Source organism: Mirounga leonina, unplaced genomic scaffold, assembly GCF_011800145.1.
Source record: "Mirounga leonina isolate KUSES-001 unplaced genomic scaffold, KU_Mleo_1.0 Mir_170, whole genome shotgun sequence".
Classification (NCBI taxonomy): Eukaryota; Metazoa; Chordata; class Mammalia; order Carnivora; family Phocidae; genus Mirounga; species Mirounga leonina.
The window spans coordinates 7,997,907-8,014,287 of NW_023270433.1; the positions used below are offsets into that span (position 1 = coordinate 7,997,907).

At 54.7% G+C, this 16,381-nt stretch overlaps 2 protein-coding genes across 5 annotated transcripts in view; both read right to left on the reverse strand.

Moving 5' to 3' along the window:
• Positions 1–1,972: 1,972 nt before the first annotated feature.
• SLC2A8 (solute carrier family 2 member 8) lies at positions 1,973–11,057 on the reverse strand. Of its 3 annotated transcripts, XM_035015770.1 has the most exons (11): positions 10,563–11,057; positions 10,306–10,468; positions 9,825–10,031; positions 8,074–8,173; positions 6,548–6,747; positions 5,676–5,819; positions 5,482–5,590; positions 4,644–4,817; positions 4,108–4,253; positions 2,449–2,598; positions 1,973–2,333 (listed from the first exon to the last, which is right to left on the reverse strand). In XM_035015770.1, the coding sequence occupies exons 1-10, from the start codon at positions 10,616–10,618 to the stop codon at positions 2,461–2,463; spliced, it is 1,437 nt and encodes a 478-aa protein (XP_034871661.1). In that variant the 5' UTR covers positions 10,619–11,057; the 3' UTR covers positions 1,973–2,333; positions 2,449–2,460. The 3 variants fall into 3 exon arrangements, with proteins under 3 accessions (XP_034871661.1, XP_034871660.1, XP_034871662.1); XM_035015769.1 differs by having other exon boundaries at positions 1,973–2,598; positions 10,563–11,055; XM_035015771.1 differs by lacking the exon at positions 10,306–10,468 and having other exon boundaries at positions 1,988–2,598; positions 10,563–10,664.
• Positions 11,058–13,605: 2,548 nt separating this feature from the next.
• Positions 13,606–16,381, reverse strand: part of GARNL3 (GTPase activating Rap/RanGAP domain like 3) — a 127,095-nt gene continuing 124,319 nt past the window's right edge. Inside the window, exons 28-29 of one of the 2 annotated variants that reach the window (XM_035015772.1) lie at positions 16,179–16,305; positions 13,606–14,338 (exon numbers count right to left, since the gene is read on the reverse strand). In XM_035015772.1, coding sequence (XP_034871663.1) covers positions 14,161–14,338; positions 16,179–16,305 — 305 coding nt within the window. In that variant the 3' untranslated portion in view covers positions 13,606–14,160. The remainder of the gene's footprint in view (positions 14,339–16,178; positions 16,306–16,381) is intronic. The other variant, XM_035015773.1, reaches the window with a different exon arrangement.

Below are 16,381 nucleotides of genomic sequence, written 5' to 3' on the forward strand. Positions count from 1 at the left end.
AAATGTGCAAATGGTTTTATTCATAATAGCAAATACCAAGTGTTGTTGAGGATGGGGAGCAACTGAAACTCTTCTGCGCTGCTCATGGGAAAGCAAAATGGTACAACGATTTCGGAAAACCATTTGGCAGATTCTTAGGGTGTAATTAAACATAAACTTAGCACAGGACCCAGGAGTGGAACTGTATGCCAGTGTTTACAGCAGCTTTAGTGATGACAGCCCCAATTGGAACTCGCCCAAATGTCCAATGGAACACTACTCAACAGCTAAAAGAAATGAACTGCTGGTGCATGCAGCGCAGATGCATCTTAAAAGCACTCTGCTATGGGGCGCCTGGGTGGCTCAGCCGGTTAAGCGTCTGTCTTCGGCTCAGGTCATGATCCCAGGGTCCTGGGATCGAGCCGGCAACGGGCTCCCCAGGGAGCCTGCTTCTCCCTCTCCTGCTGCCCTCTACTTGTGCTCTGTCCCTGTCAAATAAATAAGTAAAATCTTAAGAAAAAAAATAAAAACAACACTGCAAAGTTACGGAGGCCAGACGCAAACTACTACAAACAATGTGATTCCATTTTATCAAAGTTTAGAAAACACAAAGCTATAGAGACAAGACTGACTGCAGAGGGACATGAAGGAACATTTTGGGGGAGGAAAATGTCCTATATCTTGATTGTGTGGTGGGTACAAAGCTGTGTATACATCCGAAAACTCAACTACAATTGTTGAGTTTTATAGTATGTATCTGAATTTTATGGTATGTAAATAATGCCTTGATAAAGTGAATTTTTAAAATATATTTTTTTAAAGATTTATTTATTTGAGAGAGCGAGAATGAGAGAGAGTACATGAGAGGGGGGAGGGTCAGAGGGAGAAGCAGACTCCCTGCCGAGCAGAGAGCCCGATGCGGGACTCAATCCCGGGACTCCAGGATCATGACCTGAGCCAAAGGCAGTCACTTAACCAACTGAGCCACCCAGGCGCCCTTAAAATATTTTTAAAAGTGAATGTGTGTATCCTCAGGGAAACCCCAAAATGCATTTCCATCACAAAGAAAAGTATGGGATACTATGAAAAAGGAATATACAGTACGATATAATTGAAAATCATTGTCAAAGCACCAATCAAAAAAAAAGGCTGGAGTGGTGATACTGATAACAGACAAAGTAGACCTCAGAACAAGAGATATACCACGGACAAAGAAGGTCATTTCATAATGCTAAAGGACAAAAACAATCAGAATATAACAATCCCAAATGTGCACGCAGCGAGCCATGAGCTCCAGGGTACACGAAGCAAAACACAGCAGAAGTGCAAGGAGAAACAAATCCACATTCATAGGTGGAGATTTCCACACTTCTCTCGTGAGGTGGGCACATGGTGGGACTGCACAATTCAGATTCTGAATAAAACAGATCACGGAGTGGGAAGTGTGATGTCCTACTTGTGTATAGTGATGCTAGAAAGGATATGTGTTGGGAGGGAGATCTTTCAGGATAGAACCAAATTCTTAAAAGAAGTTAACTCTGGAAAGGTACAGCTGTGAATAATTATTGTATCATTTATCCAAATAAATGAGTTACTACTTATAAAGTGCTTAGGGCAATGCCTAGCAGACAGTTAACTGCTATACAAATAACTATACTAAATAAATCTAGGTTTTTCAGTTTTCCTACAATAAACATGTATTACTTATATAGTGGATAATAAAAGCAACCTGTAAAAGACTTCTGGCTCCATTAAAGTCAATAGAAAAAGAGATGCTTTTTCGTTGTTAATGAGATTTGATGGCTAATGATCCAGGGGACTGGGCCCAAGGAAGGAGCCAGAAATGACCTCCAAGAGCCAAGAGGTAGCCTGGCAGACCATGAGAAAAAGGAAATCATAGATGTTCTTGGCAAGGCCCAGTTTGTGGGAGGCCTACTTTAGGGAAGGGATCGGAAAATACCCTTCTCAAACACACAAAGAGGCCATGACCTGATTTTTCTGAGTCAAATCTTTATTTGGCAAACAAAGCTCCTTCCTGATAACGCAGCCACGGAGAGGAGAAACCAGGGACCACCCCTCAAAAGCATCTCCTCCAGAAAAGGAGGAGTCGAGAGTCTCCCTCCTCTGCTGTTGCTTTCATGGTGAGATGGAGATGGCCTGTGGACGAAGGACCACAGGGCAACAAGGCCCCTCCAGGATGTTCCCTCCTCTGGAGTCACAGAGGGGTGGCAGGAATTGGGCCCAGGGGCCGGGAACCTCATACCCATGGTCCGCTGGGCGGTCGAGAGCCAGGTAGGAAGGAAGGGCCGTGGAGGACAAGGCTCCAAGGGGCTGCGGTCCTGGATTCCAGCTCCCTGGGGACAGGCAGGGGCTCCAGGCTCTGGCTGAGGCCCAGCTTGGAGTCACAGGCGGGCTCCGCCCCCCACTGAAGCCCAAAACTGGCCCTGCAAGGAGGGGACAGCCACTCACGAGAAGGGGTTGTCACCGCCCCTCAAAATGGGCTGTGATTTGCTCCAAAGTCTTTCCTTTGGTTTCCGGGACACAGGACAAAGTGAAAAGGACACTGAAGATGCAGAAGGTGGAGGCAAGCCAGAAGGCTCCGTAGGGCCTGAGCACCTCCTGGAAAGAGAGGGAAAGGCCGGGTGTGGACATGGCAGAAGGCCGGGAGCCCTCCCGTGATCCCAAGCTGAGGCCCCAGCCTGCCTTGCCCAGGCTCGGGGGAGTGGAGGAGGGTCTGGCCCCGCCTTCCAGAAGCCTGGGCCAAGCACCTACAGGGTGTGGATGTTGCGTGGATGGGGAAGCTGACGCTCACTGAGACACCTGCATCAAGTGACAGCTGGGCCCCCACCCTGGAGGTCTGCTTCCAGGGCCCCCAGACCCACTCTCTACGCTCTGCTTTGGCCCTGTGCTGGGTTCCCTGCCTCGGGAGGAGTCTCTTCTCGGTGCCCGACGGAACGGGTGAGCTCTCAGCAGGTTGAGATGGGGCAGTGTGAGCACACAAGGCACACGGGGCCCACGAGCACGGAGGGAAGAGCGAGCGGTTCCCTTCACTCAGAGCCTGACCGCCCTCCCAGCGCAGGCCCAGTGACCTCCCAGGTGCCAGAACCAAAGCCCCCTCCCTTGTTAGCTCCTCCTCCTCTGGGACCCGTCACTGCCCTTCCCCCAGAAGTTCTTCCCTCAGCCTCTTGGATGCTGTGCACCCCTGGGCCTCTGTTAGGTCCTTTACCATCGCCTCCCTCTGTTGTTGGCCCCCCACAGCTCCCAGCAAGTCATTTCCATCTCTGAATCTCTGCCCTGGTCTTCCCAGTATGCTGCCCAGGGCAGACCATCTGAGTGGGCCCAGGCCCTGCAGAGACTCCAGGCCAGCCCCAGGCGTCCTCGCCTCTCGTGGCCTGCCCCGCCTTGCTCTGCCCCGCCTCCTGGTGGTCCGTCCTCTCTCCACTGCCATCCCAGTCCGGTCGGAAAGGGCACCCTGTCTACCTCACTGCTGTCTCTGGCTCCTTGAACAGGCCTGGCCATGGTATGTCCCAGGAGACGTGGAGGGGAATGAATGCCTGAACAGGGGGCCTATCTGCTCCAGAAACCTCCTTCCCTATCGGTTGGGGAGCCCCTGAGGCAGGATCCAGGTCTGTGTCAGGTCATCCGTGCGAAAGTAGCAGGATGTTAAAATGAACTGATGCTCCCACAACCGTAAGGGGGAGCTGCCGTCACCCTCCTCCATTCTCAGCCAAGGAAGCTGGCTCAGAGGTGAGCAGCCCACCCAAGGTCACACAGTGGGAAGTGGCCAGGGTGGGCGAAGAGCCCAGGCCTGCCAACTCCAAAGCCAGGGTACTTCCCACACAGCCCTATAACCTGGCCCATGTCCCCAGCATCCAATGGCGGAGGCCAGTCTTGCTGTCCTTCTGCCAGGATAGCCTGAAGTCTCCCGAGTGGTCACAGCCTGGGTCCCTCACCTTCCTGGCCTGTCAGGCCTCCCCTCATCCCTGACCAAGATGGCTGGTGTCCCAGGAGGGTGGCTTCAGCCTGCATGCGAGGCCACTGACCCTGAGTCTTCCGCAGTAAGAGTAATTCTAAAAAGAGCTCCCCACCGACTATGTGAGGGGGAGGCCCTCTGGGCCCTACACTCACCATGACACTGCTGAACTCCTTCGTCACCAGGAAGGCCATGAACCAGTTAGTGAGGACACACACACCAGTGGCCATGCCCTTGACGTGCAGAGGAAAGATCTCAGACATGAGGAGCCAGGGGATGGGCCCCCAGCCCACGGCGAAGCCTGTGGGAGCAAGACAGGCATCAGAGCCCATGGGGACGGACCCTTGGGCCAACTCCTCGCGGTTTCCCGTCTGGGCCCCCCAGCTCTGAGCCTTCCTCTGCCTTACACGGGTCCCTCCACTGCTTACGCATCAGGCTTTTCTCTGTAGAACGGGGTCACGATGGGGCCTGCTTGGAGGGCTGTTTGGCAGGGTGGGGATTAAGTGAAAGGGGCAGAGAAGGGTTTAGCTCAGTGCCTGGGACATGGTCAGAGCCATAAACGCAGAGGTGGGGACCCATGTGATAGAGAGGCAAGGCCTGGTAGGCCTGGACTTGCTGGGGGCTGCAGGAACCTGGTGGTGACAGGATGTCCCCATGCCCCCCCCAACCTCCCCACGGACCCCTTCCTCACCGGCGATGAAGAGGCACATGCTGCCCACTGCCAACCAGGCCAGCCCCACGCTGGCGCTGACGGGCTCCGTGGAGAGAGGCGTCAAGAGGCCCACGTGTGAGGAGTTGCTGGGGCCGCCCTGGCTCAGCTTGAAGTAGGCACCAAAGGCACTGGTGCTGAACACCATGACCACACCTGCAAGTGGAGGTGGCAGTGGGCAGGGCCCTGGGAGAAGGGGACCGCCGCCCAGGCACGTGGCACTCAGGACTGGAGTCTCAGTGCCGTGTGGCTACAGCAGTGGGGCCTGGCTTTCTCTGGGAGGCCAGACTGGCGGCCCCGGCTTGGACCTTGAACCACAGCAGACTCCGAGAGCCTCCTGGTGGCAGAGCCTCCCCGGCCCGAGGAGCAGGAGGGGTAACTGTGGCAGCAGCTCGGTCTCGACCCCCATGCAGATCATCTCGGGATCCTCACCATGGCCCCCGGTCGCCCCCATTTCAAATGGGGGAAACTGAGGTTCAGAGAGGTGAAGTCGCTTGCCCCAAAAGACCACAGGCTTCTGAGTCACTTCCCCTCCTGGGTCCTCAGTTTCCTTGTCGTAAACTGGGCCCCTGATGGCGCCTGCGTGGAGGCTTGCTGCGAGGGTTCAGGCACGCTACGGTGACGCTGTTGGCGCAGGCCTGGTCTGCAGTGAGCACTCAGTAAGGGCGCCCATGAATCTCGGCCTTTCCTCAAGGGTGCTTGGCTGGCCTTTCCCTGCTGCCATGCGGTGGCCTCGGCAAAGACCCTCCGGCCTGTGGTGGGGAGCCTGGCCTGCGCCACCCCACTTTCACAGGGCTGAGCCCTGGCCCTGGGGCCTCACCTGACAAGGTCAGGAGCAGCCTCCGCCCAGCTCTGTCCATGATGAGGGCCGCTATGGCCGTGAACAGCACCTGGATGACGCCCACGATGACCGAGGCGAGGCTGCTGTCCTGGGGAGATGGGCCGAGGCGGGTCAGGCAAAGACCCCGGGATTAGGCATCCAGATGAGGCAGGCTGGGGCGGAGGCCTCTTTACCTTGAACTTGGCTTCCTCAAAGATGGTCTCTGCATAGAACATGACAGCATTGATCCCTGACAGCTGCTGGAAGGCCATCAGCGAAATGCCGATGATGAAGGGCTTGTAGATGCCAGGATGCCTCAGCTGGGCCAGGTGGAAGCCCTGCTCAGATAGAGGCCAGTGTCAGTGCTCCTCCCGACCCCCACCTGAGGGGCGCGCTGGCTTCGAGCCACGGTCCTAAAGCCTGGTCGAGCGAATGAACCTCAGCTTCTTATCACCTGGGCCTCGCGTCCAAGACAGGTCCCCGCGTCATTTCAGCCTCACCATTTGTAAGGTGACAAGATTCTCACCTCCCTGTGGCCCTTCCTGATTTGCTGGTGGAACCATGAAGCGATTATATGGGCACAAAGCCAGGGGGGTTCCAGAATCCCACCAGCCCCAGGCCTAGGCCTGAGCCAAGCACCTCTCCTGGCATCGCTGAATCCCTACCACCACCAGGCATGTGCTGGGACTCCCATCTTACAGATGAAGAAAGGAAGGCTTAGGGATGTGACGGTCACAGAGACGCTGTCTTCTCCCCTGCCCTACAACACCTCATTTAAAACTCCAATTCCTCAAGTCTGCACCCGTGTTTCCCTGTGACCCAGCCAGCCTTTTCTCTTTCTGGAACAGTAAGGTCAAGGCTAGGGCCCAGCCAGGTAGTGGGGCTCCAGCAGGCTTTTGCTTGCTCCACCACTTGTGCCTCCCTTCCCTGTGTGTGTGTGTGTGTGTGCACGCGCAGCCTTGGGGACAGGCTGTGCTGGCCTCCCCCCACCGCAAAAGGGCCATACCTCGCTGTCTCCTACCCCCCCACCCCCATCCCGCTCCGGTGCTGGCTCCCAGCCCCTCACCTGGTGCTCAGCCCCAATAGGGGGCTCCTCCCAGACCTGCTCAGAGCCCCACAGGAACTGCATAGCGGCCGTGGCTTCCTGACGCCTCTGCCGGGTCAGCAGGAAGCGCGGGGTCTCAGGCATGTAGCACATGAGCAGCATCATGAAGGACGCAGGCACGCAGCCCAGGACAGCCAGCCAGCGCCACTCCAGGACCCAGCCTGGTTGGGGGTGGGGGGGGTCAGGAATCAGAGCCGGAGTGGGCCACGCTGGATCTTATCAGGGCGGGCCTGCCCTCTTGCCAACCCCAGGGACTCAGCTTCAAGGGTGGGGGCCGCACTACCTCTGTGTGGCTACGCTCGTGTCTGTCACCAATATTGTTGTTACCAACTGGGGTTGATAAATATTGTAGAAACGCTGGTGGGCACATCATGACGCTACATCTGCTCAGTGAATACTTATGTGGCAATTAAAAACAGAATGAGGCACTTGCTCTTTGTCTAAAAGGTAGGGGAGGGAGAATAAATATGCACAGCCTCTGGAAGGCCACCAAGAAGCAGGCAAGGTTGGCTCCTCTGGAGAGGAAAGGGGTTGGAGTGGGAGAGACTTTTCATGGAACACCAGTGGATCCGCAGTCACAGAAACTGATCAAAAAGCGTGGTTAGGATGAACTGGAGGGAATTCTGTAGGCATACTGACACCCATGTGTCTGTCCCAAATGTCAGTGTCTGTATTTGGCAGGAACTTTGGCACCCACAGGGCCCCCAAAGCTGCCAGACTGCCCCCAGGACTCTGAATTAGAGTCTGGATGGTAAGTGGGCAAAAATCTAAGAGCCCAGACCAGGATGTCGCCCCCTGTGAAGAACCAGAGGGCACATACTCTGGGTGCTCTGGGTCTCAGGACATGCCTTGATAATTCTCATTAACAGCCTTGGACTAGGTGGGGTTATTGCTGTTTAAAGACAGGCGAAGTGAGGCTCTCTGGGGCAGTGTGACTAGGCCAAGGTCACACAGCCAGTAAGTGTCCCTGACATGGGATTGTCTGATGTGAAGCTTCTCTCCACCTCAGTTCTGGTGAAAAAATGTCTGCCTCCAGAAGCTTCCTCATGCTGACCCCAGCTCTGCCCCTCGGGTCCCCTGGAACCCTCCTCTGTCACACTGCAAATCCAGTACTGGTATTTCTGAGAGACATACTTGGGCCTTCCAAGCTCCTGAGCTGAAGAGTTTTAGGGGTGCCCCAGCCCTTGAATCCTTGAATCCTCAGTTTGTCACTGCGCAGTGAGGTACTGACCTAACCGGTCAGCCCCCACCCTCCAGCCCCCTTGGAATGGGCTTCTGCCCTGGGAAGATGAGGACGTCACCTTCTCCAGCTCTCCCTGGAATGTACTCGCAAGACCCACATGTCCCAGGGGCTCAGGGAGGTGGTCTGTGTGACAGGCTGTGTGACTCTGGGCAAGTCCCTTGACCTCTCTGAACTTCAGTGTCTACATCTATAAAATGGCCACACAGCCATTAGCGGGGATCAAAAGAGAGACTGTGAAAACTACCTGCTAGATAGGCCAGGAGGATGCCTATGACGACCATCAGTTGCACACAGGAGCCCAGCAGCCCCCTCACTGAGGGGTAGGAGATTTCAGAGATGTAGACCTGTTGGCAGTGAAGAGGAAACTTTACTCAGGGCCGAGAGTTCTTAAAACTGAAAAGCCTCAGCCGTTCACAGTTGAGGAGAGCCTCAGTGGGGGGCTGCTGCATGCCGGGTGAGGCTCTAATTGCAGGTCCCAGGTCAGCAAAGCCCTCCCCATACCTCCCCGCCTCTCCAAGTGAGCAGCAGCGGGTGTTTTAACGGGGATTAAGGATATATACATAGCTTGGGGGTGGGGGGGGTGGGGTGTGTGTGTGTGTGTGTGTGTGTGTTACACAGCTTTTCAAACTTTCATTTCATTGTATGACTACCCTGGATAAAATGCAGGTTCTGATGCAGTAGGTCTAGGGTGGGGCCCAAGATTCTGCCTTTCTTTTTTTATTTAATTCATTTATTTGAGAAAGAGCACGAGTGAGGGAGGGGCAGGCAGAGGGAGAAGCAGGCTCCCCGCTGAGCAGGGAGCTCCATATGGGGCTCCATTCCAGGACCCTGAGATCATGACCTGAGCCAAAAGCAGACGCTTAACCACCTGAGCCACCCGGGTGCCCCCAAGATTCTGCCTTTCTAACTAGCTCCAGATGACACCCAGGTGACTCCAGATGACCAGTGGTGCCCTTGGAGTGAAAGCCAACTCTTTGCCTCAGCTGCTACCATTGACTGCCACTGCTTCCTCAGGGCTCAGGGGCCAGAAAGGTCTGCCCATACTTCTAGGTTATTCTGTACCTTATGCCCATGACTAAGATGGGTGTGTTTTTCTCCAAAACATAAAAACCAAAACCCAAAACATAAAATCCGACTCAGCTGCTGCCTGCTGCCCAGCAAATGCGGGTAAAATGAGATGACCAGGGACGACTCTGAGCCACTCTATTAATCTTGACCAGGTTGCCGTGTGGGTGGTAGACCATCCAAGCCCCGTAGCCAGCAGAACAGTTTACTGGTCACCCTGCAATTTCAGCTGCCAGGGTCCAAGCCCTCCACAAGCCATGCCAGGGTTATATGTGCAGTCTTGCTTAATCCCCACAACCACTGCATGAGGTAAGGCCATTATTCCCATTTTACAGGGGAGGAAACTGAGGCACAGAGAGGTATACTCTACCCCGGTAAGTGACAGACCCGGGATTTCACCTAGGTAGATGGGTCCCAAGTCAGCCTGGACAGTGGTGCATGGGGAGATGGGAAGAGAGAAGAGGGGAAGCAGCTGGAGGACTAGTTCCTGAGGAGCGAAGGGAAACAGCAGAGAGATCAACGGCCTTTGCCGGGAGGACAAACCAGAACAGGATTTTCCTGCTAAACTGTAGTCAGTAGTCTGAATGACAGGGGGAGATCTAAGCCTTACTGTAGGCTTCTGGGACCATCCACAGATGGTACTCATTTGTAGAGCAAAAGAGAGGCCTGGTTAAGTGGCACAGTCCCGGGTGTGAGTAATAGCTTCACCACCGACCAGTTGTGGCTCGACAAAGGGCTTCAGTTTCTGAAGCTCCCTTCATCTGTAAACAAGGATAACAGCAGCTCCTTCCAAGGCCCGTCGCCGGGGGAAGGAAGATAAAGCTGGCGAGGGGCACGGTGCCAGGCACCCAGGAGGCCGCAGCCAGGGAGAACCACGCCCCCGGGTCCGCTCCTTCCCGGTCCCAGGGCGCGAGGCTGGGGGACACTCACCGGGGCTACGAGCGAGGCAATACCGCAGGCCAGGCCGGTTAGGAGGCGGCCCCCGAGCAGCATCCACACGTTCTGGGCCGCGGTGATGACTGCAAAGCCGACCACGAAGGGCACGGTGCAGAGCAGCAGGCTCAGCTTGCGCCCGGCGCGGTCCACGAGCCAGCCGCCCAGCACGCCCCCCGCCGCGGCTCCCAGGGTCACGATGGCCTGGGGGCGGAGCGACCGCAGGTTGGAGCGGGGGCGCCGCACGGCCGCCGCCCAGCCTCGCCCTCAACCCCAGCCCCGGCAGCCTCCGAGAAGAGGGGATGGGGGCCCCGGGCTGGCGGTCGGGGGGAGGGTGACCCCGGCAGGAGAGCCGGGATGCACCCGGCCGAGGGTCTTAGTGCCCGCCCGAAGCCAGGTAAGCGTGGGGGGCCCCCCTCGCGCGTGCGGTGGAGTAGGAGGGGCCCCGGCGGGCTGGAGGGTGAGCCCGAGGCCTCACCCCGAACCAGGAGGCGGCGGCGTCATCGAGGCGCAGGGCTGGGGACGCGGCGCGGCGCAGGCTCGGGATGGCCGGGGAGCTGTAGCCGAGCGCGAAGCCGAAGCTGAGCGGGCCCAGGGCGGCGGCGAAGGCGGCGAGGAAGACCCGGCGGCTGAGGGGAGCGCTGCGGGGACAGGGCGGCGGGTGAGCGGCGCCGGCCTGGGCGCAGCAGGAGGGGCGAGGCCGCGTCCCGGGCCCGGGTCCCCCCACCCGCTCACCTGCCGCCGGGCGGCCCCAGGAGCGGCTGTGTCTCCTCCTGGTCCTCCGGCGTCATGTCCGCAGCCAACGCCTGCTTGGTCAGCTCTGTTGCCTGAACTGCCACGGATCCCGCGAGTGCAGCCGGCACCCGCCTCTCACGGCAGAGCCGGCCAATAGGCGGGGAGGGGCGGCTCTGGGGCGGGATGGGAACGGCCAGTGGGAGCGCCAGGCGGGGTTAGCCTTGCGCTAGGAGCCACCCCCCAAATCAGAGCCGACCAATGGGAGCAAAGAGCCGGTTGGCGAAGCTCACTGGATCCGCCCCCAGAGCCTGGCGAGCCAATGTTTAGGTGGGGCGGAGTTTGTATGTGGGCCTGGAGTAGAACCACCCAATAGGAGTGTGGTGCGTACCCAGAGGCGGGATCAGAAAGCTGCCTCAGGCGGAGCCAGCCAATGAGGGTGGACGGCGGGGATGGCATCTGCTCCTGGAGCCGCCAGGAGCCGCCAGCTTCAACCAATGAGGCTACCAGCAGGACGAACGTGGAGCAGGTTGCGCCGCGCACAGAACTTCTCGCCCCGACTCTGGGCAGTAGCGTCTGCCCTGCCTGGTCGGCTCTGCGGTTCCTGCTCTGCGTTAACCGGTGCCCTGCGGCCGGGGTTCAACGCGCCTGGCCCAGCTCAGCTCACTGACAGCCGCAGGGAGGAATGTCTCCAAGCGACTGTCCTGGGCCGCTCTCTTTCCTCGCGGAACCTGGGCTGCCGGGGGCGGAGGCAAGGCCCTGCGCGCCGCAGCCCATCTCGGTGCGGGTCATAACTCGGAGCCCGCAGATTGCTGACGGCTGCGAGCCGACAACCCCCAGGACCTCGAGGTGCTGAGGACCTGTGTTGGGCAGGGCCCTCATATGTGTGACCGATCGCGGCTTAAATGGTGAGCCCTAGGCTCCCTGTTAAGTTCCACTCACTTCATAGGTCATCTTGACTCTTGAATCTTCATCTTAACACCTGCCGTCTTTGAGTCTCCTGCGGCTATTAATAGCCAGCTTCTTCACTCGAGCACCCAAGTGACTGCTGGAGGTAGGATGATGTCAGGGCTCTGAAGGATCTTGCCATCTGTACCCAACCCTTCTCTGGATGAGGCAGCTGAGGTGGAGTGCTGTGTAATTCTTGAAAGTACCAGGGCTATGAGAGTAAGAGGTTTGGCTTTTAATCCCTCTCTGGGCCTCTGTTTCCTCATCTCTAAGTACGGATGAGATCTACCTTCTGGGAGGGTTTTAAGCAGAGGCAGTGCACACGAAAGATCAAGCACATGTGAAGCACTCAAATGCTAGCCCATATGATTATGAAAGTTGTTTGACCTAGTGCAGGCTCCTGATTGTACTATCTTTAAAGACAGGCAACCAGCCCTCTATGCTTCCACAGCATCTTGTGCTCGAGTTATAAATTCTTATCTGAGCACTTATCACTGCCGTGTGATCACTTGTTTACTTCCCTCTCTCCCTTAATGGATGTGACCTCTTCCTCCACACAGTGGGCCCTTGGTGTTTGCAGAGTGGACGAACGCCTCCAACTCCATTGGCAAACTGCTGCATTTACACAGTGCAGTAACTCAGCTAGGGGGGTAGGCAGAAGGGCTTATGTGGACAGGATGCTCCCGGGAGCCCAGCTAGCACCAGCCCTCTGAGCCACAGGCCCCTACAAACCCGCTCCTGCCTTCTGGCTGGTGGTCTCCCTTCCCAAGGGTGCGGCATTCACTTCTTGGCCTTTGTAAGCAGATATTGCTGCCAGAGCTGCCTCCTATCCCCCTTTTATAAGCTAATCACCATCTATCTGATTAGTAGGTGCCGCTACTACATTCACTCCTCAGATTTGTGACTCTTGTCAAATCATGGGGCAGTTCTGATGCTTCCAATCTCTTTGGAAGAATGTTCTAAATCACCCTTGGGTTTTTTTATTCCAGGCTGAGAAGCAAGAAACGCCAGAAAAAAAAAAAAAAAAAAAAAGATGACAGAAAGAACACACAGACAAACTCATAAAGCTTACAAATTAGTTTAACATGAAAAACACCAGTCAGATCCAACTGACACAAGGCACTCAGCCTGACTCTGTATGGTGGACAGGGGAGAGAACAGAGCTCTGGGGTCAGAGAACTCAGAGTTTCAAATCGCTGTCCCTTTCTGAGCCTCAGTTTACTTATCTGAAAAGCAATAATAATAAAATCTAACTCCCAAAACTTTTCACGAGGTTGAGATAGAGCATGCGGTGGATCTTGTGTTTCCCCCAAATACGAAAGGGGCAGAAGGAAACACAGAGGAGGAACGGCAATGCTGAGTACAGCTAGGGCATACCTGGCTATGCCTAGAAAGCACCGTATGCATTACTCTCGCCCTCCTGCCATCTGCTGAAGGGAACCAGGCAGCCTTCACTGGATCCAGCACGTTGGGCTGTTTCTTGCACAAACACCACGCAGGCAGTTGTGCAACAGGCAGACAAGGGAGCTCTCCCCACAGTGTGCAAGGCCCACGAGGAGGTAGGACCCAAACTTCTGTAAAATCTGTCCGATCAAGGTCATGTCAAACACAGCTCTCTGCACTCCCAGGGAAGGCGTGCAGAAGAACCCTCAGGGATGCTTTCACGGGGGAAATGATTTAAAGTTTCTTTTGGTGGGTAATTTAGGCGAAGAGAGCTAATAAAATGGAATCCATTAGACTAAAGCCAAAGGTAAATTACCTTCTTCACACAGATTAAAATTTTTACAGTGTCAGTGAAACTAGGTTTCCCCCTTGGATCTCCTGTGGCCAGAGGCTGACATTTCACGGTTTCATTTGTACTTGGTCAAGCCCACATTTTCTTCTCACTCTGAGGAGGGGGCAACAGAAGGCAAGTGATGACAACAGAAGGACAATCACTTGGTTCACGTGGAAGAGCAAAGCAGACCTGAACATGAGAAGGGAATTTGAGGATGATGATTTTGGTGGCAAGGAGTGACTACTGCCTGACTATATGATTTCAGAGTAACTACGAAACCAAACAAAATAATCTTAAGGCTCTTAACAGGCTTTGTGAGACACGAGGAGGGAGCAGGAGCTGCTAAGAACTAACCATTCAGCTTTTCTCAAAAGTCTATAGGCAGGGACACAGCTGGTTCCAAACTCAGTGAACTGAAACAGCAACAGGGGCCAAATGTGCAGAAAGAAAACTTATTTATAATAAATTTAAAAAGCAATGGCTTTTCTTTATAAAAGAAACACAGTATGTGACATAAATCAAAACTGTAATGAAAAAATAATTTTTCCATCAAAGTATATAAAATACAAGAGAAGGTTGCAGTAAATAAGAATGAACATTTTTGATTTATTCAAAGTTTCAATCTAAAACCTCAATGAAATCTACTACCTTTATTACAAGGGGACTGATGGTTCCTGAACAGAAAGAAACAAAGGTCAAGAAAGATGGCACTGGACATTGGAGAGACCCAAACCGGCCAGGTATGCAGAAGGTTTGGTCCAGTAGATCACGGGCGGGCTAAAAGCCACATTTTGTTGAGAAATGCTGTCAGAACTGGTTAAAGAGTATAAACCTCCATAAGAAAATTAAAGATGGCAAACTCGATCTGGACCCTGTTTACTTCAGGTCAATAATGTCTTCATCCGAGGAAGCTGTGAGCTGAAAGGGGCTACTGCCCCACACGGGGCTGCCTTCTCTGTCCGCCACAGGGTCCTGGTCAGAGCCCGTCGAGTGGTAGCGCCCCTCGGGGTTGGCTTCTGGAGCAGAAGGACTTTCCAAGGAGCCCGTGGTGATCCTAGAAGAGAAAAGTCACGTAAGGGATCCCTGGAGAGCACTAGTGACCGGGGCCCCTTCTGTCAGGCAGTTTCCTGCTCATCTGAGCTCATAAAGCCTGTATCCCCTCACCCCCCACCCATTAGTGGGGAAAGGTGGGGACATGTAGGAGTCAGCCCCACAGAGCGTGGAGTCTGCAGTCAGCCAGCCCTACCTCATGGGCTGTTGGGAGTTTTAAAGGCCAAAGGTGACACATAGGAGGTGTTTGAGGTATTTTTTACCTTTCTAAAGGGCAAATCGGGATAATGTCACTCTCTGCCTAAAACCCTCCTGGGTTGGGGCTCCCTGTGGCCTGAGGATAAGGCTGAAACTCCTACCCACAGGACCACAGACCACAGGATCTGGCCCTGGGGACCCTTCTGCCTCCTCCCAGCCCAACCTACCCCCTTGATTTTTCTCTTGTACTCAGGACACTCTCTTGATAGCTGCAAAACCAATTTGACCAAGTTCAGGGGGTTCATTCATTCAACAAGTACTCATTTGGCCTGTGAAAGCCCCCGGCCCAGCCTTTGGACGCTCAACAGGCCATGCCTTTCAGAGCCTTTGCCCCTGCGGTTCCCCTTGTTCCTTCTAATTCAATCAAAGCTTGGCTCAATGCCACTTCCTCAGAGAAGCCCTCTTGACACCCCCTTCCCAAAGTAGAACTTCTACCCACGCCCCCCCCCCAACTCTTACCTTTTTAAAAATTTCCTTACAGCACTTGTCACTACTGGAAACGATTTAATTTGCTTAATTGTTTACAGGTGTATGGTCTGGGTCTCCACACTAGAATGTAAAGTCCACAAAGGCAGGACTTGCCACACAGAAGGGGCTCGGTTTGTGGGATTAAAGCATCTGTGAGTGCTGCCCCCTCTCGGCCAGGCTAATGCTTACTGGGTCTGTGGACCTGGCTCAGCCTTTCCTGGTGTTTGAGACCCTCCCTGCTCCAGGTGGGGGTGGCTGGCACTGCTCATTCCTGTGCATCACCTGCCACCCCGGAATGCTGCAATTCCTAGAGTGTTTTGTTGGCCTTCCCCCCTGGCCTGTGGACCCCCTGAGAGTGATCTTATATCCCCAACATCCAGCTCAGTGCCGGGTGCCCTAAGAATGTGTGTTGAGTGAATTACTGGAGCCTGGACATGCGCCACCTTACCCTCCATACAGGAGCTTGAGGGACATGGAGGCTCTTAGGGGACACATCAGTGGGACTTCACAAACGTTCACTGACATGGGATACTGAACTGCCATCCCAAAAGGCTGTACCTGCTCCCTTCCCACCAGAAGCATTGGAGAGGACCTATTATCTGTTGCTCCTACTGAGCATTTTTATTTAAAAATATCTCTGTCGGGGCGCCTGGGTGGTATAGTCAGTTAAGCATCTGACTCTTGGTTTCGGCTGAGGTCGTGATCTTGGGGTTGTGAGATCCAGCCCCACGTTGGGCTCCATTTTTAGCATGGAGTCTACTTGAGATTCTCTGTCCCTCTCCCTCTGCCCCTCCCACTCATGCTTGCTCTCTCTCTCTCTCAAATTAATAAATCTTAAAAAAAATCTCTCTCAATCTGGTGAGGGAAAAAAAAGAAAGAAAGAAAGAAAAAGAAAGATAAAAAAAATCCCTTTATGTATTTTTATGAGCATTTGCTGAATCGTAAGTGAGGTTGCCCCCTTGTGCCTGAGCCCCTCCCTGGGCCAGCCTAGGGGTCCTCAGAGAGGAGCTGGATGCTGTCTGCCCGTGGCACCGTCAGTCAGCAGAAAGGGCCTCATGGCAGTGCTGTGACCCAAAGGGCCACCACCCTGAGCAGGGACAGCTGGGGATGGCCTATACCTGTCACTGCTAGTTGATCTTGCTGTCCCTGGCTTCGGGCCTCCTTGGCTTTCTTCTAATTGCTTCCGGGCTTTTGATTTGGGCTTTGGTGCTCCTTCTGACCTGGGTCCAACTTCATCAGAGAGGCCTAGATTATAGGGGAGAAGCACAGGTCAGAGGGTTATTACCACTGGGCTGCCATGGGGATAGAAAATGTCCTTTTT